This window comes from Rhagoletis pomonella, unplaced genomic scaffold, assembly GCF_013731165.1.
Source record: "Rhagoletis pomonella isolate Grant_MI unplaced genomic scaffold, Rhpom_1.0 Rhpom_scaffold_00001, whole genome shotgun sequence".
Taxonomy (NCBI): Eukaryota; Metazoa; Arthropoda; class Insecta; order Diptera; family Tephritidae; genus Rhagoletis; species Rhagoletis pomonella.
The window spans coordinates 66,260,073-66,283,524 of record NW_023458555.1 but is presented as its reverse complement, the minus strand read 5'-3'; the positions used below and the strand labels follow the sequence as shown (position 1 = coordinate 66,283,524).

Genomic DNA, 23,452 nt, shown 5'->3' with positions numbered 1-23,452 from the left:
CATTTTCAGGTTATATTTAAGTTATTATTAATGGATAAAAGAGACATTTTCCTTTGGATTCAGTACTAAAATTTGACATTTTAATAGCATTTCAAGTGCTTATCAAAACTATACGACAAGATTTGACCATTTATCTTAATATAATTCAATTTTAATTATTTTTTGTAAAAATACGGTTTATATTTTAAGAAAAGCCGTACAAATCCAAGGTTCAAACTTTGTGCAACATTAAAAAAAACCAACACACTTTCGTAAAAATTTCAAGCTTTTTAATTCGATTTCCTAGATTTATTTTGAGTGTGCGGTTTTTTAGCCCATTAAATTTTAATATAACTAAGTTTTTAAGATTTCTTTGATGAAGGTGTTGCTAATTTTCTCCACATATATTCGTATGGAAGAAAATGGCTGACATCGTCGATAAAAAAAATTGCCAAGTTCAACGGTAAGTCCCAGCTACTTTAAACTTACACTTTATTATACTAAAATTGAATAAAAACTAAAGAATATTAATAAAGCTCGAAATTTTTACGAAAGTATGTTGGTTTTTGGATGTTTCGCAAAGATTTAATTTTGGTTTTATACAGTTTTTCTTAAAGAATACATTATATTTTATAAACAGATAATTAAAATTAAAGAATAATAAAATAAATAGTAAAATCTTGTCAATATGTGAGTGCCGTAAAGGTATTATATTTAAGAAAATCTCTTCTTATAACTAACGAAGACTTTGTTTCTATATGAAGCTGACTTCGACATTTTGTTTTAATAAAACTTAGTATCGAAAAGTTTCTTTAAAAATTTGCCTAGGCTATATTATACTGGTTCGTTCAAGCCATTTTTCAAAACTTACAAAGGTAAATACGAACAGGCGAACAAAAGAGAATACAAAAAATTTCTCGCTGTGAATTTTCAGAGCTATATATTTTTAGTATTCATTACAAAATTGTACTAAAAAGTACTGCGTAGTAGGAAAGTATATTGTAAATGAAATTCTATCCAACAAGTAAAATTGTACCAAAAATGCCAACACTGTTCTGTATACATACTTTTTTTTCTTTTTTACTTTTTTACTCTTATTTTATGTTTCAGCTTCGCTAAAAGCACTTCTACCAACCCTTAGCTTACCAAATTTACGCCAATTGATAAAATTTTGCAATTTAAATTCATTTTCAATAATGTAAATAACGATTCGTGTTGAATCGAAAATCGCCTCATCTGAATAGGATGGCAACTTTTTTACTTTCAACTTCTCATTCAACTTCGTATTCAACTTTTGTTGCCTGTAAAATCGCCTCGTGCGAATGCGAAGATTCAAATATGTATCTGAATTCGTCAATTTTGTTTGATAAGCTTTGAGCATTCAAATTACAGACTTTTATTCCGTCCCTTTTGTTTGCCTAAAATGCGAATCATATTGAATGTATTGTCTCTGGAACGACAGCAATCTTCAAATTTCAGAGATATTAGTACTGAAAGAGCGCACTCCGCCTCTCAAGAGAAACTGCATGTGCAGACGAAGAAGAGTAAGGTTGAAGGCAGATTTTATGTCACATATGTAAGGAGAGACAGTAGAAAGGGACGAATCGGGGAGATAGAAAAAAATATAAACATATTTAACATACCTAATTACTAATATTAAAAACATAAGAAACATATACATATATATTGAGTGCCACAAATTAACGCTCACGAAACAGTCGCTGCAATCCGACGAAGAACTTCATTGCTGGATACTTGCACTGCATTGCTGTTGGGACGAACTCGTACATAGACATTGCCGCGCCGACCTCAAACACCTTTCGAACTGTAAAACAATGACTCGATTCTATTCTACGCATATCTATAATACGGGTATCGAATTTCCAGCAAATCGGACCATAAATAACATTTTTTTGGAATAGATCTGTATCTGGTCCACCTATCAGAAAAAATATTATATATGTTGGCTGGGTTAACAGCTACGTAATAAGCTACGTACGTGCCAAATTTCAAGCAAATTGGACCATGAATAAGACTTTCGAATAGATGGTCTCTGGCCCACTTAACGGAAAAAATGGATCCTATATGCTAACTTAGGCAAAAGGCTACCAACGAACCAAATGCATTTTTTTTAGCGTAGCTCGACCCCTGCGCCACATATCGGAAAAATTAAAACTTTGTGCACTCCTTCTTCTAAACACCTTTCTGAAAAAGCATCACCCATTCGAATCGGTTATGAAGCATAGGAGAAAATTGTTCCCAATTGATTCATGCTCCTACGAATTTCACAAGTATCCAAAATTTTCCAAGCTTTCGTCGAAAAAAATTCAAATTTTTCGCATTCTTCCGTATTTTTCCGAGTTTTCCACTTTGAATTTTTTCCCCCTCGATTGCTATTCCGAAGGGCTTGCACACGAAATTCCATATAAAAAACTAAATTTTCGATTTTTCCAATTTCCCGACTTTTCCGGAGGGTTTTCCCAAAATTTTCTTTCGTAAAAACGTTCTCCTGGCAATTACGAACAACTATAAAAAAATTTAGCCAAATTGGACCGTTCTAAATTGATGAATTAGTATAAATCTTCCACGCCATTTTTATATTTATATAGAGAACGATGCAACGAAACAAAGGTGGCGCCTGCCGCGGACCGCTAATCCTCTCTTTCTCGATTTAACAGCATCCACCCTTTCGCTGACGTCACATTATTTTTTCGCACTAGTGATGAATGTTAAATATTCATATTGTACCTGATTGCCGAAAAGTTGTACCTTAAAGTAGATACACGTACCTAAACAGTAAACATATGTATGTGCATATATTTTTGATAGTTGGTGGACTACATCTTCCTTCTGTACCATAACAACTTTTAGACTTACATGGAACAATATTTTACTACGTTCCAAATGTACCTAAAATAATGTGATTTACCGAATGTACGTTGAAAGTTAAGAAGCTGAAGAGTAGGTACATTCAACCTAGTTGTACATCACTATTTTCCACCACTTATTCGCTTCTTCCTCTTCTTCTTGAAAATTATTCTTTACACTCTCATTCTCATAATAATGTGACGTCACATCCAGTTGCTCTCAGCTCGATTGGCGCAATCTTGTATTCTATCATTCTTGTATATACTAGATGTAAGGCATCGGTATTTTACGTCTACGTTTACACAAATGTATAGAATTATATCAAACTATAACAAATTTGGAGTATAATAAATATATATTATTAACAATAATGCAGCTTTTTCCATTATTTTTAAGATTCAGTGATTTTAAATTTTGTTCCGACAGCATAAACTCGTCGTAGATTATCTGTACGAATCTTCATTACGAACGGATTAAATGAAGGCTCTCTACGAATTTCGAATTTACTTGCGTAGCCATCGGATTCTGTGATAGCACTTTCGTAGATTTCACGAAAATCGAAGCTACAATGGATTCTGCGATGGCCCTGCATATCTTACCTTTTTATTCAACTTCTGGTCCTTTTATCTCAGTTTTTTATTCGATGGTTTAACAAAGGGATTGAAATAAATCGCTAACAAACATAATTCTGAATGTAAAAGAATTTCTTTAGTTTCAACGAAGTTATGGACATATTAAGTGTAAAATTGTCACTGTAGTAAATTTTCGCTATATAAAACCACTTGCACATCCATTTAAGAAGAAAATAACCAAACGAACGAAATTTTAAAATATCTCGAAAACCGTTCATTTTAACAATTACCATCATACTATTTGGATTCAGGGGAAAATTCTACATAAGATTGATGTGTCGAACGCCGTGGTTAAGAAAATTTTCTAAAACTTGTAAGTTAATTAAATGAAAAATTAGGCCAATTTTTGCTATACAATAACCACTTTCACTCGTACTGAAAATAAAAATAAAAAAACAAGCGGTGCAGCCGCTTGAAGTTAAAGATACGAACTATAGATTTCGTAAGTTTCATATTTATATCTAGTAATTCATTTCGTAACCTGAATATGGCGAATATAAAAAATTTCGCAACTTCCAGCTAATGTTTCTTTTATATGGAGTGAGCTGGTCGGGTCGACTCGTAGCTGTGTTTCGTCTATGATACACACTCTTAATTTCTGAGTAACATAAGCTGCTTACTCAAAACAGTCAAAACACTAGAGCCGATTAGAGCATTAAAACTGTCATTTTTTCCCCTTCAAAATGCCGCCTCATGTGGATAGATATCTTAAAAAGGAAGCATTTTAGAGCTAAATTTGATAAAGCATAAAAATCGCGATTTTTAAAACTTTTTTTAGAGCTAAATTTGTTAAAGCATAAAAATTGCGATTTTTATAAATTTTTGATTCGGAAAGTCGGGCGTGTGTAAGAATTTAATTTTGCGTAAATTCGGTTCTTTGGGACCCTAAAGAAGAGTCTCTCAAAGTTATAGCAAAATCTAAAACGGGTCGGCGACTATTTTTTTTAGTTTTCAGACGCTTTCATATGGAACGACTCTTATATAATAAGTAGAAGATGCTTTTGATGTGGTGAAGTGTGCTTGTTCGTGATAGCGGGAAATACAAAAAATTATGAGCAACGAAATAAAGAGTCACCAAATAGAGAAATCAGAGAGCATACTTCTTTACATACTTTGTAATAATGGTGCGCTTAAAAGATGCAGCAATTTCCATTAAACTCCATGAAATATATATAGCATACAAAAATTCGTAATGTGTGAACGTGTAATAATCCATCAATTTATTTATTTATTTATCATACGCTTTAGTAGGTAGGTATACAAATATATTTTTCTTCGGCGGACGTAATATTACAACCTGGACCAGAGCAGAGGAGTAACATCACGTCCACTATGAATAACATGAAGTTAACATCTCGCCACAAACACACATCATGATCAGCGTTGCCGCGAGCTTCAAAAAAATGTATGAGTTGCCAAACACAAAAAGTATCAAAAGCAAACTAAACTGTTGCTTTGTTAAACTATTATTTAAAAAACAAATAATAAAAAAAAAAAATTTATAATTAAATCCATAGTTATAAAAAAATTGTATTTCTTGCTTCTGCCTGCTTATTTGCATAATGAAGAACAAACTTATAGGGCCCCCAAACCACACAAAATCCTTGCGAAACCCGAGACTTGTACAAGTAAATATTGTGGAAATTACTACAGCTTAAAATTGCGCAAACCTTATTTTGAAGAAACGTTGCTCAAGTAAATATGTGCAAGAAATATGAATGTGCGTTGCATATTTTGATAGCTTCAGCTTTAAAACGTAAAAAACTTAAATAAATAAAAAGTATTTTTTTCTACGCTTTTTTCAAAACTAGACTAAAAATTTCGCAGTTGTCGCCATACACAGCACAAATTATTGTACAATAACACAAGCTTGAGCAAAATATCAAAATAATTTTTATTTTAGCGCAATAACTGTGCAATTTAGTACAAACGACCCCATACATCCCACAAACGTCCGTCGCAAGCCCGATATTGCGTAATGTTTTTGTGTGGTTTAGGGACCCTATAACAGTGGCGTGTGCAAAGAAACTCCGGGTCGTGATTCCCTTATAAGAGTTACCAAATCAACTTATAAATATCTATATATAAATTGTGGGACATTAAATAACAAGAAAAAAAATATTTGCCTTTATACTAGTAATACTATTCCTAGTTTTCAAAAATTCATTTCTGCCAGCCGAAAGTATCAAAATACGGCATTTGGGAACCAAAAAGTATCAGATATTACAGTTTAGAAAAAAAAAGTATTAAAAAAAAAAATTGTATCAAAACGGCAACGCTGATCGTGATGGAAAACGAAGCACATCTTGTCGTCATAGCGATGATGGAATTAACAGCGTAAGCCGAGGGAAAATACTCCTAAACTAACAGAGGCAGCGCCGCTTGTGATACCCTTGCTTACCTCACCGCTCGTGCCATAAATTCAAATTGGTTCGATAGTCGACATGCGTCTTCTGTATACTGTTTATTCAGTGGTATTACTAAGTGATCGTGTTTATGTGTTGTGTTTGGCGTGTTTCCAGGTTCCGTTATCTTTACTTGAGTGGAAAAATCTGAGAGCTTAGTGTAAAATAAGTAAAGCATACAATTGGAAAAGCCTTAATCTGGCGTGGTTACTTTTAATTGTGTTTGGATTTAACCTTTTGTGAGAGTAAGTTTATGTGTTAAAATTACTTCAAATTTATTTTCATTATATTCAAAGTAGAAATACTGTCCATTTGAATAGAAATGCCACGCGGAACTCATTTGACCCTTGAAGAACGTCCGAGAAATTGCTCAAAAAGTTGACAGGGACAAAAAAACAGTAATGTCCTTTTTAAAAACCCCAAGTAAATATGGCACTATAAAGAGAAAAGGACGTACTGCAAAGGTGGATTAAAGAGCGAAGCGGCAAATTAAACGATTAGCAGTTAATAAGCAGTTATCACCAAGAAATATAAAACTGCAATTAAATCTTCCAGTGTCCACCAGAAGAGTTCAACAAATTTTAAATGCGGAAAATAACCTTAAATACACTAAGCGTGTTCCGCAACCTAGGTTACTACAGCATCATATAACCGCTCGTTTACGATTCGCTGAAAAACACATGTTTTGGGATGAGGAGTGGAAGCCCGTGGTTTTCAGTGATGAAAAAAATATTTAATATGGATGGTCCCGATGGTTTTCAAAAATATTGGAGCGATATTCGACGAAAGCGAGAAACTCGGCATTCCAGAAATTTTCAAGGTGGATCACTGATGGTATGGGCGACATTTGGATATAATGGACCAAGCCCCATTTGCTTTATTAGCCATAAAATGGACGCAGCGGCTTATATTTTTGTGACGAATCTTGGATATTCCAGAAGGACAACGCCGCTATCCATAATGCGGGAGCAATAAAATATTTTTTTCTGAAAAAAACTTACGTGTTATAGAATGGCCGGCTATCAGCCCAGATCTTAATCCCCTAGAGAACAATTAGGAATTTTATCTCAACGTGTCTATCCTAGTGGTCGACAATTTGAGTCCTTAAAGGAGCTAAAGGCTTGCATTCAAACTGATTGGAAAATATTCCACTTTCCACCTTTCGTTCTTTGATTGACTCAACGCCGAGACGCATTACTGCCACCATCTTAGCCAAAGGTGGCCAAATAAATTATTAGACTAATATTTTTTTCTATCTCTGCCATTGTCCCGCCCTGGTCAACACGCGCAACCGATTCTTCAACAAGTACTTTCTAGATTGTTTAGCCGATTTGAACTCGGCGAACGTCCTCGACTTTTTGTGCTATATAAAACGCACTCGGTGGTTCAATAACTAAGGAAGGGAAAGAAACAAATGGCTTCGGCCAATGGTATCACAACGGGCTTTTCCAGCCCACGTGTGCTCCGCGCTCTGCGCGGGGCTGCCACTCCAACCTAACCTAACCTAACCTAACCTAACCTAACCTAATATTTTTTTTCAAGTTAATACAATTCCCATATCGTCGCCTGGGTAAAAGATTGTCGTAAGCGCAGTTATGACGATTTTTAGTGCTAGATGCAGTTATATATTTTGAAATAAGGTCTTTCGATTGGTGTTATCAGTTTTTAGAGATCTCTTTTAGTTTCCGAGATATTCACTAAAATTTTTGGTAATTTAGTAAACATTTAGTTAGTGATGTAGTCATATTAAACTAATCAATATCTTAAAAATGGATATCTCCTTTAGTTTCCGAGATATTGAGTAAAAAGTGTCGTTAATTTAGGAGAAATTTTGATCATATTTTTTCGTATATCATACAAAGTGGCTGCCAAATTGTGGACAAATGACGCTTACGACAATATTTTACTATAGCAAATCCCTCATAAACTCAAAACTAATTAACAATAGACATTAAAATTAAATAATTTAAGAATTATTTTAGTAACATTTTAGAAACTTTGGAGAAAATCTATGTTCGCGTTTTTGAGAAATTGCATTCCAAACTTCAAACGCGATTTTCCACAACTTGCCGAAATTAACATACGACAATCTTTTACCCAGGCGACGATATGTGATTTTACTTTGTATGCTTTACTCTTTTCGTTCTAGCCACAATGAATTTTAAGGCTTTTTTTTTATGTAGTATCTATTTATCTTTTTTATAAGTTTTGTTGAACTGTGTTGAATATTCTTCGAATTTTATGAAAATAAAAAAAAGTAAATAAATCTTATTGTTTTTATAATATGAGTTCAATGGTTGTATGCTATACTTAGTTCGTGAAGTGTATCAAGTTACATACATAATGACAGTACGAATGGGAATTACTTTAGATTTCCATTTTGATTGCCAGTATACAGCTCTCAAGAAAACGGTAAAAAAATTGTCATTATTTCGTGTGTGTGTCTAAGGATTTTTCGCAGCCTGTTGCCTCACTATTTTCTCAAGAAATAATGGAACGGGCATATATTTCGGTTGCAATCATGGGTTGCCTTGTACTCTTTTTTCACAAAAAACTTAAGAACTGCGTACTGCCTTAGGGAAATTTTACTCAAGAAAATTTCTTAGCCATTTATATGGAGTTTTTCCTTTTCTTGAGAGCGGCATACTGGCCTTAAAGTTACCTAATGACAGTACAAATGAAAGTTCCTACGATTGATTTCGCGTGTTATTCTATTTATTATAATAGTTGTAAAATAAGTGGAATTTTAGACTAAAAACACGAAAATAAAATTATAGTTTAGAAAATTAAAAACTCGCTTTTATTACAGTGTAAACTAAAAAGTAAAAAATTATTTATAGAAATACAGATTTGTTTTAAGAGGAATAGGAAGATCCCTAACTTGCTTTAATTAAATTTTTAAAACCAACCTAAAAGAGGATTAAAGTAATAGACAATACAAATAATTTTACCGGAAAACAAAGCGTGGGGTGCTTCTTAGATTTTATTTATTTATTTACTTATTTATTTATATTTCAGTCAATGAATACATAGTGACTATAGGGCTGGGAACTTCATTCGGATTTTTCAACTATCCGGATAAACCGAATATTTGAATATCCGGATACCTAAATGAAAATTCGGTTACTCTGGAAGCTAAGATAATATCGGCTATCCGAATATCCGGATTTTTCGTTATCAAAAAGATTTTTCAATTCCCAATACCAGTCGCTCATAAATGTGTAGTAACAAGTTTTCTATTTCTACGCACAAAATTGTTTGTATACATTTTTAAATTTCCAACATTCTACTTTGGAATTTCAAAGGCTTCTACAAACGAATTAAAAAGGTCAAGAAACAAATTTATGCATATAGAAAACTTGCTACTTCATATGCATGAGCGCATGGTATTGGGAAATTAAAGTATAGTTTCGTAAAAAAAAATTGACCGCCAAAGTTTTTTCATCGCATATCATGGACGGAGTAATGAAAGCTGTTATGATACTTTTGGCCGTGGTGAATGCTTTACCAAATTGTAGCATTTCCAAAAAAGTCATGAAAAGAATAGTGCCATTTGTTTATATTGTGTTAAAACGATACAAAACAAAGGGTTAACTTCAAGTCCGTCAAGATCTAATTCACTCTATCGTGTGCATATTGGAATTCACTAATATTAATATTGTCCATCAGTTTGTTGATTTTTTTTTGGATATCCGAAAATACGAATATTAATCGGATCTTCGTAAATCCGGATATCTGAATAACTGCACAAACGAATATTAACCGGATATCCATACTATCCGGATTTTATTCGGGTCAACGGATAATCCGCATGGATATCCGGATATTCGAATATGCGGATAGTCCCACCCCTAAGTGACTAAATAAGCTTAAAAATACAACTTTAATTTAAGTTGGTGATCAACTAATTAATGAATTTAAGTAATCGAGGCTATGTTTTTTTAAACGACTCCAGGAAGTGACAGATCTGTTTCCACCGTTTGGTTTATTTTATTGATTTCCCTGAAGGCTCGCCTAATAGGTGCATTCAAAGCATAATCCGACTTTGCGGATTGCACGTAAAAGAAGTCAGAACGCCGTCAATTTCTTACAGAAATGTTGAGCGGCATTCTTCGCAGAATTTCTGAGCAATCGACAATATTAGTTATAACATTCAAGATAAACGAGCAGGATAGGCAATTTCTCCTATCTTCAAGCAAATCAAGATTTAAAAGTAAGCAACGTGACTTATAGGAAGGCATTGGCTCCGTTAAGTTGAATACCTTAGCGCAGACTTACGCAGATATACGTCGTATGAAAAGGTCGCCAAATAATTGCGGCATATTCTAGACGGGACCTGACAAAAGCAATATAACGTTTTTTAAGAGTGTACGGGTCAGAAAAATCAGAACTGTTACGACGCACGAAAGCCCACGCGGAATCGGAATTTGCAACAATGAAGTTAATATGAGTATTATATGTGAGTTTTGAATCAAAATAAACCCCTAGGTCTTTGACTTGATCTACAAATTTCAGTTTAGTGCCTGCAATGGTATAAGATGTGCTTACTGTATTCGTCTTTCTAGAATAAACCATATGAGAACATTTTTCAGTATTTAAGAAGAGTTGATTTCTTTAACACCAAAAGTTAACTCTATCTAGATCAGATTGAAGAGAATCAGAATCCCCGGGTCGCGTTACAGCCGAATAAACTTTGAGATCGTCAGCGTATAGAAGAAATTTGGAGAATAAGAAACACGAGCTTATGTCATTGATAAAAATTATAAATAAAAGAGGTCCACGGATACTACCCTGAGGGACCCCAGAACTTGCGTGAAAAGAACGCGATGTTGTGTCATCGATTTGCACCCTACAGTACCTCCCCGATAGATAGGATCTGATCCATTCAAGGAAGACGGAGTGAAAACCCATGTACGCAAATTTACTAATTAAGATTTTATGGGACACCCTACCGAATGCCTTGGCAAAATCAGTATATACTGTATCAATTTGATACCCAGCGTCGAAGCTTCTAATGCAGTCCTCCGTAAAAGTAGCAAGATTAGACATCGTGGATCTCCCCTTATCGAAACCGTGCTGATTCAGACATATTACGTTTTGAATTGCAAAAGCAATTTTATCCTTGATAATGCTTTCGAAAAATTTAGTAACCGTTGTCAATTAAGCAATCGGTCTGTAATTCGAAATATCACTTTTGTTTCCATTTTTGAAAATAGGCGTAATATAATAGTCCGGTCAATTTAGACATTCGAGGTTACAAAAATTCCCACCCAGCTGAAAATTTAGGATTGTTCAAAACACCATCATAAATTAAATCTAAAAAGTCCTCATCGATCCGATACCTGGAAAAATAGTTACTCGGGGTCAAAGGTCACAAAAACGGGTTTTTCACGATTTTCAGCAAAACGGTAAGTTCATCATAAAATTAGTTTAGACAAAAATTGTAGATCAGATAATTATCTTTATAAAATGTCAATATACTTTTTTTTCCTAAGAGCCACCGTTTCCGAGATATAACGATTCAAAAAGTTGGAAGAGTTGTAATCGGCATAATATGTATAAGCACAACAAAGGTGGCGTGGAAACGTGTGCATACTACATAAAAATATTTAACAGAAAAAAATAAAAAATTTTGAACGAAATCGTAGTAATGAGATTTTTAACTTTGTTCAAAGATTGATATAAGAAAAACTTGAATAACTGAACCTAAACTCTTCCGATTTAGACTTGTGAGGTATCATTGGAAAGGTATTTTCTCACCCTTTTTATTTCTTTGCTAATAAGCTCATTCAAAGGATGAAAGAGAAAGGTAGCATGAACGAACATCATTCAAAGTTGAACTAAGATATGTTGGTATTTGAATAAAAAAAATGTGACTCGAATGACTTTTTTTTTGCACATAAATAAAAATAGTTGGAAAATACCTTTCTGCCAAGATCCCATAAGTCTAAATCAGAAAAGTTTTGGCCCAGTTATTTAAGTTTTTCTTAAATGAATCATTGAAAAAAGAAAAAAAACAACATCAAACATCTCATTATTACGATTACGTTGAAAAGATGTTAACGTTAATGTTGATCCTTATGTTAAAAAAAAAAACAAGTAAGAAAGTCTAAGTTCGGGCGGAGCCGAATATTAAATACCCGGCGCAAATATTAACTATATGTTTTTCATAAGCTTTCCGAAAGCTACCGCTACATGGTAAGCCGGGCTGTATCAATTTTGAGTAAATTAGCTTCCTTAAATTTTGAAATATTGATAATATGAAAAGCTCCGTAATTTTAGTCCGATTTCAATAATTTTCAACGGTTTGCTTTTATGTGGCAAGCACAATAACCATACCGGGTTTGGTACAAATTAGTAGAACGGTAACCGAGATACATATATGTGATCATAAATGGGCGGTGCCACGCCCATTTTCCAAAATTTTATCATAAACGTATTTCTTGGTAAAGAATTGTTGCAAGCGTCAATTTTGAATAAATTAGCTTTAATATTTACTGATTTATCGAAGATTTCGTATTTCTCTAAATTACCCTTATATGGAATGTGGGCGTGGTTATTGCCATTTGGTATGCTGTACCAAGGCCAACAACTGTGCCAAGTTTGAAAGCAATCGGTGCAGCGGTTGCCAAGATATACACATGTAACCATAACTGGGCGTGGCTACGCCCGTTTTTCAAAAATTTATAATATTATTATTTTTCGTTTACAAATCATTGTAAATGTCAATGTTGAGTGAATAATCTTCGCAGTTTTCGTATTTTGAAAATTACCGTTATATGGGAGGTAGGCGTGGTTATTGTCCGATTTTGCCCATTTTCAATACCATCCATCCTACGCCCGAAAGAAGTACACGTACCAAGTTTCGTTAAGATATCTTAATTTTTACTCGAGTTATCGTGTGCACAGACGGGCGGACGGACAGACAGTCACCGCTTAATCGATTTCTCTTTTCATCCTATATATATATAAATGGTGTGAAAAATGTATAGTAATTCATCAATTGGGAACGGTTGGGCCGATTTAGCTAATTTTTTTTTTCAGTTGCTCGTAATTGCCAGGAGAAGGTTTTTAAGAAAGAAAATTTTGGGAAAACCCTCCGGTGGACCAGGGACCGATCTATTCGAAAAAATCGTAGTTATGGTCCGATTTGCTTAAAATTTGGTACGTAGTTAGCTTTTTGCCTAGATTAGCATATAAGATTCTTTTTTTCCGGGTAGTTTTTCTTCTTCTTCTTATCCGCCATGTTAGCTATCTGACAGAAAACGTGTTTCGTATTTTTTGTTGTACCAACTTTTTCAAAAAAAGGTTCAGCTTTAGACGTTGAAAAAATAAAACATAGGAAAGCCAAACATATAAGTAGAGAATTTGTGTAATATTTTTAAATCATTTTCTTCATAACTGCTGCTTCCGTGGATATTGCAACACACGGAATAGATGTAATAATGCAGCTATTGGAGCCACCTCATACCACAGAATTTATCGGCCGCCAATTTAAATAGTAGGGCTCGCTTGAAATATGTACATGAAGATGTATGGAGGTGCGCACACTACACCAACTTAATCGCTCAGACCGATTAGTTGTGGTGCAATGGAAAGACTAGCAAGCCCAACTAAATCGGCGGCCGATAAAGTCCGTGGTGTGCGATGGATCTAAAATATTTTAAACAAGAAATATTGCAGTCACATTTTCGATTTTAGGATTTTTATTCATGTGATTAGCAGTGGCAAGAATGTATGTATTAAATACGTATATCTATATATATAAAAATGGTGTGAAAAATGTATAGTAATTCATCAATTGAGAACGGTTGGACCGATTTGGCTTAAATTTTTTTTAGTTGTTTGTAATCGCCAGGAGAAGGTTTTTACGAAAGAAAATTTTGGGAAACCCCTCAGGGAAAGTCGGAAAATTGGAAACATCGAAAATTGATTTTTTTTGTATGGAATTTTGTGTGCAATTCCTTCGAAATGGCATTCGAATGGAAAAATAGAAAATTCTAAGTGGAAAACTCGGAAAAATCCGGAAGAATACAAAAAAAATTTGAATTTTTTTCGACGAAAGCTTGGAAAATTTCGGATAATTGTGAAATTCATTGGGAGCTTTAATCAACAGGAACAATTTTCTCCTATGTTTCATAACTGATTCGAATGGGTGCTGCTTTTTTCGAAACGTGTTTAGAAGAAGGAGTGCACAAAGTTTAATTGGAAAAAAATTTGATGCAGCAAATGTTAACGCTATTTTTGACAGATCTTTTTGTGCTGATTACGAATGCGTAAGCAAAAAGTTACCATCAGCTCCAGATTTTAAGAAAAAACGAGGTCAAACTGTCAAAAAATCGAGTTTTTTGCAATATTTAAGAAGCTCTAGCAAAGAAACAAAGGGTGGTAGAACCTTCCACTTAGGCTTTGATTAAAGCAAGTTCCCGCACCTTTGCTTGATCTTTTAGGGCTGGTTTCTCTAACTCAACTTAACTTAGTTTAGCCACTTTTGGACTTAAGTCAAAAGTTAGCCTACGTTTTACACAGCTTATTCTTGAAGTGTTTATGGTTGAGTAGTGGAACTTTATACCGGCTTGGCAACTTCCATACAAGTCGAATTTTTATATTGCATATCTCTAGAATTGTTCTTGGTTATTACTAAAAATCGACAAATAAGAAAAGGTGCCGTGAATGTCAGAATAAATCGACCTGTTGAACCATTGAGTATATCGAACTCTCGTGTGTTGCGATTGGCCCAATGGATGTGATTTGCCAACATTAGTATGCGTTAAAGCTTCATTCGCATTCGGTTGAGTTGTGCAGTGGTAAATCTCAAATCACCACCTGGCGAAGTACCTTAAAAGCCAGTTTCATGAAATCAATTTAATGAAAATTTATTTTTTACATGAATTTAATATGGAACCTGGCAAAAAAAATAACTTTTCGCTTAAATTCTTTTCATGAAACGAAAGTCGTTTTCAGGTGTATTTTTTCTTAGGCTTTGTATAAAAAAAATACAAAAAAAGAAAAAACTGTATAAGGTTGATCGAATGAATGGCCGTCCTAGTCACCAGTTCCGAGTTTATTCGATTTTTGAGTATGAGGCTTTATGTTGGACAAAAGGGGGAGTATAAGGGACTAAAAATGAAGAAAATTAGCCTATAGTAACAGAAGTTACGGATTAAATCAACTGACGAAGACCTGCGTGCCAAACGAACTTTTCTCTCAAAGTTTGAATTGCTGGCAAATGTAAATAAAGATTAAAATTTAAAAACTATTTAATGCAACTAAAGTAAAATCTGTGGAAAATTAACAATAAAATACTTATTTCACAAAATCTATAAAGGACCTTTTTATTTCTCAAAAACACCGGGGTAACAGTTATTCGTCGCCACGCTGAACATTCTGTGTTTTGATCGTAGTAGTATTTTTGATGCTCTTTCTTTGCAAATTATAAAATTTTAAAAACTTAGAAAATCAAAAAAATGGCGGCCATTTTTGGAAAAATCAAAAGTCAATTTTTTCAAAAACATAATCTTTTATTTCTTGAAAATTTGTTTGTGATTACTACATAAAAAGGAGAACTTTTTCCAATAGCTTTGATGCCCGCTAAAACGCCTCGAAAGTCGTAAGAATTTTTTTTCTGAAAATAAGAAGACTCAATATTTTGGGTAGCAAAGTGCGGCTCTTTTTACTTTCTCTTTGCTTAGAACATTTTGGCTCTTTTTACTTTTTAAAATACATATTTGCTTGCTGGACATTCTCTTCCATTGTGTTGTTTTTTTATTTTATTCTTTTATATACACATACGCAAATTGAGATCAGAATATTACCCGCAATTGGAGAATGAAAATTAGCTTTCTGACTTAATGTTATTTGACGATATGATGGAACATTTGCAAAACTTGAATTTGTCTCTACAAGGAGAGAATAAAAATCTTTTTGATTTGTCGCAAATTATTTTAAGTTTTGAAGCTAAACTACGTCTTTTTATTTATGATCTCAAAAAAAGAACATTTCATCAATTTCCATGGCCAGAGAAAATATTGCACATGATTTAAAAGCAGACTTTGAAAAAAGATTTGCCGATTTGAAATTATTTAAGTGTACGTTTGCTTACTTCATAAACCCTTTTTTATGTAACATAATTGAGGATTAATTTACAATACTCCTTTTTAAGAAAAGCGCAGAAGAGTTGGAGTTTTTGGAATTAAAAGAAGATAAGGCACTAGAAATGCAACATAAAGCTTTTCTATTGCTTGAATTCCGGCAGCAAGTACCAGATTTAAAATATCCGCTGTGGAGAACAGCTGCGTTCCGTATATTTTTCAATTTTTGGTACAACGTATAACTGTGAGTCTTTGTACTCTACAATGAAATTCGTAAAGTCAAAATACCGTTCACAATTAAATAGTTGCATTCGCGTACCTGATAATTATTGAAAGTTATAAAAACGATCAGCTTTTTGTGTTCGCGTACGCAAAAAACTTGCAAAGTAGGGGTAATTGAGAGAGCAAAATGACCCTTGATTTTGAGGGAAAGCTGCTAGTTTCTGCTGGAAAAAATTTTTGCCAACTTCAATTTGCCAATAAGAAAACAGCTGATCAAAAACAGCTGGTTGATATTTACGCAAATCCCTAAATTAAATTTGAAGGTTTGGAAGTTAAAATAGTAAAATGATTTAACTGATTAAACTTGTAGGAAGTAAGTCATTATTTTTTTAGTCAGTGAACTGTGTCAGGATAAGACTTCGGGACTCGTTTTCTTACGTTTTCAATTTTATGCTTTTGAATATAAATAAAATTTGTATCAGCTGTTCGTCTAACTTGCAAGTTTTTGCAAATTTTCTGATCGCCTACTTTTTTGGATATTTTTCTCTTGTGAGAGAACAGATGACATTTCGCCAGAATTTTGTTGTTGGACCTTTTTTAGTTAAACGAACGTACCTATTGACCAACCAACATTTAACAGAACTGTTACGAACAGCTTTAACTGACGTAAAACCAGATTTTGAAAATTTGGCCATAGGGATCTTTTGAATTTTCTTTAATATCTATAAATAATATTAATAAAATTAATGTTTTTCATTTCTAATAATAATTTTATTTAAAAATAAAATTTTTGTTTTTGTTGGTTTTTGTGGCTCTTTGTGGCATTTAGAATTTACGTGTGGCTCATTTCGGCCTCGGCCTTGCCCACCCCTGATATATACATTCTGTTTTTTGATCTCAGTATCATTTTTGAAAATTTTAAAAACTTTGAAAATTAACAAAATGGCAGAAACTTTTGAACAAAAAAAAAATATTTATGAAAATCGATTTTTTTTGGTTTTTCAAAAATTTCTGATTTGAATTTCTGAATTGATTTGACAAATTTGATTTTTTCTGGGTTTTCAAAATTTTCTGCGATTTTGTCAATTTTCAAGGTTTTTAAAATTTTCAAATTTGTAAAGAAAGATCATCAAAAATACTACCCAGGTCAAAAAACAGAATGTATATATGGATAATATATGACGGTACAATACCCAAAATACTGAGTCTTCTTATTTGCAGAAAAAAAAATCAATAATTTGATTTGATGATGATTTTTCCAAATATGGCCGCCATTTGGCTAATTTTCAAAATTTCTCATATTTTCAAAATATAGAGCAGCAAAAACTCTTTCAATTAAAAAAAACCGAATTGATTTTTGAAAAAACTAGAAAGATTTGAAGAAAAATTGTCAGCCGTTTTTCCCTAAAACTACACTTTGCCCTAAAATTTTCAGATGCTCGTAACTCAGCGAATTTTTTCTTCGCAAAACAAAAAAATACGTATCTCTTTATTTGCCCCAAAAACATGAAAAATCGTATTAAACTTGATTTCGAATTTTGAACCCATTCGCCCTGCATGGATTGAAATAGAATCAGCCAGTGTATACAAGAGCATGTACACTAGCGTGGGCCTAAAATCCGCTTTTTTAGAATTTTGATTGGTAATAGCAAAAATATGGTTCATTATCATAATAAATCGTCATTATCCTAGGCTCGCCCAAAGTTCAAGTTCTAAAAATTTTTTTTTTTTTAGCTACCTTCGATTCTCTACAAAAAAGGTCCAAATACTACATTATGTAGGTCTAATACTTTCGAAGATTATTGCAATTTTAGTAAAAAAATGTATTAATTAATTTATTTATTAATTTTTATTTTTTGAGCATATTGAACTTTGATGGACTTGGGCGAGCCTAGGATATGGACCAAAAAATTCCAAATTTCACACAGATTTTTTTTAAAGCATAATGAATCATATTTTTTCTATTACCAATGAAAATTCTAAAAAAGCGGATTCTCGGCCAACGCTAATGTACACTTATGATCAGCTAATTAAGCCAGCAATATTTTGATCAATTTTGGCTATTTTTCTTTTGTTTATTTAATGTTTATTATTTTTCCATAAAAGTCGAGCTTATTATATAACAAACACCACATAAATCCACACCCCTATTGCGAATGTCGACTGGCAGTAGATAAACGACTATTAAGCGATTATCGATTATCGATGCTATTGCGAGTGTCGCTTAGTCGCTCAATTAGCGACTGTGAATACTTTTGAATCGCTCATCCTTCTATTGCTGTTTTTTAGTCGTTGGAGTTTGCGTTTATAAAATTTACATAAGAATGTGGTACTATAATGGATAAAAAGTAAGTCAATTGAACTGGAAGTTGTAAAAAATTGTGAAATATACATATGCATGTATGTGTCTGAATTACAGATCAAAAATTATAAGCAACAAAAGGCAACTTGTGCGGTTGGTCGTACTGATGCAGGAGAGTGAGGACATAGGCAAAGGAATTTCCGGAAAGAGTAGGGTAGGAAGCTCCGCTTCTATTGGAAAAGATACATATACAATATTTCTTGTGCATATAACTCCGGCTACGCCATCCACAATGTTTTTGCGCAGAACCAACATTAAAAGTTTATACAAAAAAACTGCATAATTTATTAATTGACTAGTGCTCGGAAATTTTAAATCTTTATTTTAAATTAAAGTTGAATTCTTTCAGTACACTTGTTATGTTGTTATGTTAAAGTTTTTAAACTCGGGTCACGCGTTTGGACACAAAAACCCAACATCATTGTACAAAAAACTTAACCGTACCGTATTTCTTAAACTTCCTTAAAGTTTATTAATGAGGAAAACAGCTTTTCCTGCAAATCATGTAAAGCCTAAAAACCGTGAAGCATCGGGAACGCAACTTCTATTCATAAAACTCACACATGTACATACACCTTCCAAGTCCAAGGGATCCGACGAATCTCGCAATTCCCTACTTGCTTTTGCCAACTCTACTAATCTATTAGCTTCCGCATCATCTTCCTCATCACTAAATCATATTTCAACTGTGTCCATTTTTTAAATTTTATAATAAAAGCAATTATTTTAAAAATGATGTAAATAAAACACTCAAGAAACAAATGTAAACAAACAAACAGCTGTTTACAATTCTGTCAACCATTCACAATAGTACAAATTTTTATCGATCAAGTTACACAATAGCAAAATAAAAGATGATCGACTCGATCGACAAATTTCTATTCTACTGCCAGTCGACACTCGCAATAGGGGCCCCAGATTTCAAAGCTTGTGCAAAAAATATGAAAAATCTGCAAAGTTTCAGCTAGATTTTCCACTTTTTATACAGATTTTTTTGAGTATGCAGTTTATTAGCCCATTAAATTCTAGGGTAAAAATTGTCGAATTTATTTTGTATGGAAAAAAATTTGTAATGCAGTCAGAAAAAAAATTATTAAAAATCAACGCGATTTTTTAGCAACTTAAGACTTGCACATTATTACCCTAGAATTTAATGGGTTATTAAACTGCATACTCAAATTCTAAAAAATCTGAATAAAAAGTTGAAAATGTAGCTGAAACTTTGCGGATTTTTCATAATTTTTGCATAAAATTTGAAATCTGGATTCATATGGTGTTTGTTATATAAATAATGAGCTAGATTTTTATGGAAAAATAATATCTAAACATTAAATAAACGAAAGCAAAATAGCCGAAATTTATCAAAATGTTGCTGGCTTAATTAGCTGATCACAAGTGTACATATATTTTTTCTACACTACGTGTAAGCTTCAATGGTGATTTTGTTTCCACCAAAAAATTTCGCCATTTGAGAAAAGAATGGGGCAATCCTTTTTTTTCGTTTCTAAATTAAAGGCAAAGTTGTCAGAAAATTGTGTGTTCATTTCTTAAAATGTCAAGCAAAAAAAGGCACATTCTCTGCCCTGTGAAGCTTTGTCAGGGGAGATGGTTGCCTGAAAATCAGATGGTTGTTTAAAACGACAACACTATGAAATGCGTAAGCTAGACAAGGACAAGAAGGCAAAAACATGCCTTTTTGTGGGGTTGAGTGTAACATTAAACACAATTTGCACCGGCGATTGGCAAAATTTTTTGGAAGAAACGAAATCACTATAAGTTATCAATAATATACAAATCATCGGATCATAAGATTTAAAATATTTTGGTGCTGATTTCGAAAATTTCGACCCTTATACGATTTTCCCATTCTTTTATTTTCAGACATACCAGTGCCACAATAAATTACTTTCTGACTTTGTATTTTTGGGTTCGTGCAGTTTGTTGGCAACAGGTAAGAGGTTTATAAACTTCGTAATTAATTTAATTAATTGCAATTAAGAGGGAACACATAAACATTAATCCTTAATGCACAATTGGGGTATTCGCCTAAACGTGTGAACTTATGAAACACGGAAATTTTAATAGTTTACACACCAAATATCAAGATAAAGTAAAAATCAAAAATTATATATTTTTATAAATAAATTCTCTCATACATATCTTATTTACAATCGCATCGATTATTTGCCAAAGGGAATAAATCTACATTTTTCCGACATGCAGTTCAACAGTTCCTATAAACGAATTGAAACTGCATCGAAATTGTCATATCGAAAAAAATTAACACTTAACAACAGATTGGCGCTTACACATATATTAGTGTTGGGCCGAGCTTCTCCTCCGATTTGTGGTGTGCGCCTTGATGTTGTCACACAAAGAGGAGGGACCTACAGTTTTACGCCGACTCCGAAGAGAAGCTCGGAGGTTTGCCATTTCATGCAGAGTGGCGAGCGCTGTTAAGAAAAATATGTTTCTATATTTTTTTGCGATGTTTCTTTGATCAAATCTTGAACCCAAGTACTGCGGAGTGGAAGCGCGTACCGCTTACCACCACAGCGGCCGCCAGACTTATTCGCTTTGGTAAATAACCGATTCAATAGCTTAATATTTTTGGTAACAATTATGGTAAGTTAGAGTTAAGTGTTTCTATTTCGAGTTTACACTTCGGAAGAGTTTAAATTAATTTTAAGTAATTTCTATTTATTGCTTCTTTCAAATATGAAACTAACAATAAGTATTTAAATGTTCTATAACATAAATATCGATGCCTGATTTAATATCCGCTGGCACCAAATTATTTCCACTACGGAACCATGAAATGTTGGACAAGTTAAAATCACATAGACAAATGATTTGATAAGAACCGTTTACATTTCTTAGTAAATTAATGATCATTGTCCAAATGTTTTTGGTAAGTATTTATATCGTTGCCCGGAGGTATATAAGATATTATGACTAACAATGATTTATCGTTAGAAAACTTAACATTAACGCATAATTGGTCTATCATACCATCAGCCAGATTAAGACTCATATGATTATTGGACAAGTCAGCTCCTATAGCGAGGAAGACACCACCTCCCTTTTCATGACCAGTAGCGCAATAGGCGCGATCCTTACAATAGACGTTGTAGTAGCCATCGAAGTATTCATTTGAGGATATATTGTCGTTAAACCAAGTCTCATTGATTGCAATAAAATCATAATCACGCATTGATTTGCAACGATAACACTGAGATAATTTAGTACGTATGCCTCCCATATTCTAGTAGTTCCATAATCTTATATATAAAAATAAGTGCACGTTTTTGGTGTGACCTCATAACTTGAGAACGACTTCACTGAATTCAACCAAATTTATGTGGCATATTCGATCTATCATGCAGATGGTTTATGCGAAGTTTGCTCGAATTCGGAAAAGGGGGCGTGGCACCACCCATACTTACTAAAATATTAAAATAAGTGAACGTTTTTGGTGTGATCATATAACTTGAGAACGGCTTCACCGAATTCAACCAAATTTATGCGGCATATTCGGGCTATCATGCAGATGGTTTTCGTGAAGTTTTCTTGAATTCGGAAAAGGGGGCGTGGCGCCTCTATTTTATATATAAAAATTAGTGAGTTAGCTTATAACTTGAGAACGCCTTCACCGAATTCAACGATATTTATATAGCTTATTCGGGCCATCATGCAGATATTTTATGTGGAGTTTGCCCAAATTTGGAAAAGGGGGCGTGGCATATGTATCTCTTATGTATAAAAATAAGTACACCTTTTTGGTGTGAGCTTATAACTTGAGAACGGCTTCACCGGATTCAACCAAATTTTTACCGCATATTCAGGCTATCATGCAGATGGTTTATGTGAAGTTTGCCCGAATTCGTAAAAGGGGGTGTGGCACCTCCCATACTAACTAAAATTTGTATGTTATATATCTCTTGAAATATTTGTGGTAGAGTACTGGAAGTTGGTATAGAGGTATATCAAATAATTCCATACTCATGGAGAAAATGGGCGGTATTGGAAAAGAGGGCGTGGCACCTCCCATCTTATATATAAAAAATAAGTACAAGATTTCAACCAAATTTATGCGGCATAGTCGGGCTATTATGCAGATGGTTTGTGTTAAGTTTCCCCGAATTCGGAAAAGGGGGCGTGGCACCACCCATACTAACAAAAATTTTCATTTATCTCTTGAAATATTTGTAGTAGATTACTGGAAATTGGTATAGAGACATATAAAATAATTCCATACTCATGGAGAAAAATGTGCGGTATTGGGAACGGGGGGCGTGGCACCTCCCATCTTAAATAAAAAAATAAGTGCACGAATTCTACCAAATTTAAACGGTATATTCGGACTACCATACCGATGGGTTATGTGAAGTGGGCCCGAAGTCGGTCCAGCGGTTCATGATATATGACAGTTTATGTCTGTCACATGAACCACGTATATGGTACAACAGCAGATACATGAAAAATCGAAAACATAGTGAAAAATTGTTGCTATAATGTGCTGTGTTTATTTTTTCTTCGGATAAATTAAGTCAAGTATAAACATGGCTGCAAGTTTTTCAATAGGGGTTTTGTAGAGCCAATGGAATGAAAGTCACCACAACACAACATATCTGTCATTTCATCGTATTATCGAAAAGGTGGTGTACATTAATATTCGGTCTTTCTATTTCGGACTTTGGAAAATCAACACGTGTGTTTAATATAGTTCTTAATTCATATTTCATTTTATTTATTTTTCGTCAGTTTCAATATTTTTGCACAAATTTGTTGCAGCGTTTCGTACGAAAAGTTTGAGTACACTGGAAATTTTCCATGCAGGTATTTCTCCTCATTGATTTATAGTGAACAAAACCATTGTGGAAAATTGTGGCT

The 23,452-nt window shown here is 33.5% G+C and overlaps 1 protein-coding gene across 1 annotated transcript in view; it reads left to right on the top strand.

Moving 5' to 3' along the window:
• The window catches only part of LOC118747224 (dmX-like protein 1), a 45,358-nt gene extending 24,786 nt beyond the window's left edge, over positions 1 to 20,572 (top strand). The window contains exon 2 of the mRNA XM_036481215.1: positions 20,441 to 20,572. Coding sequence (XP_036337108.1) covers positions 20,441 to 20,557 — 117 coding nt within the window. The 3' untranslated portion in view covers positions 20,558 to 20,572. The remainder of the gene's footprint in view (positions 1 to 20,440) is intronic.
• The last annotated feature ends 2,880 nt before the right edge of the window (positions 20,573 to 23,452 follow it).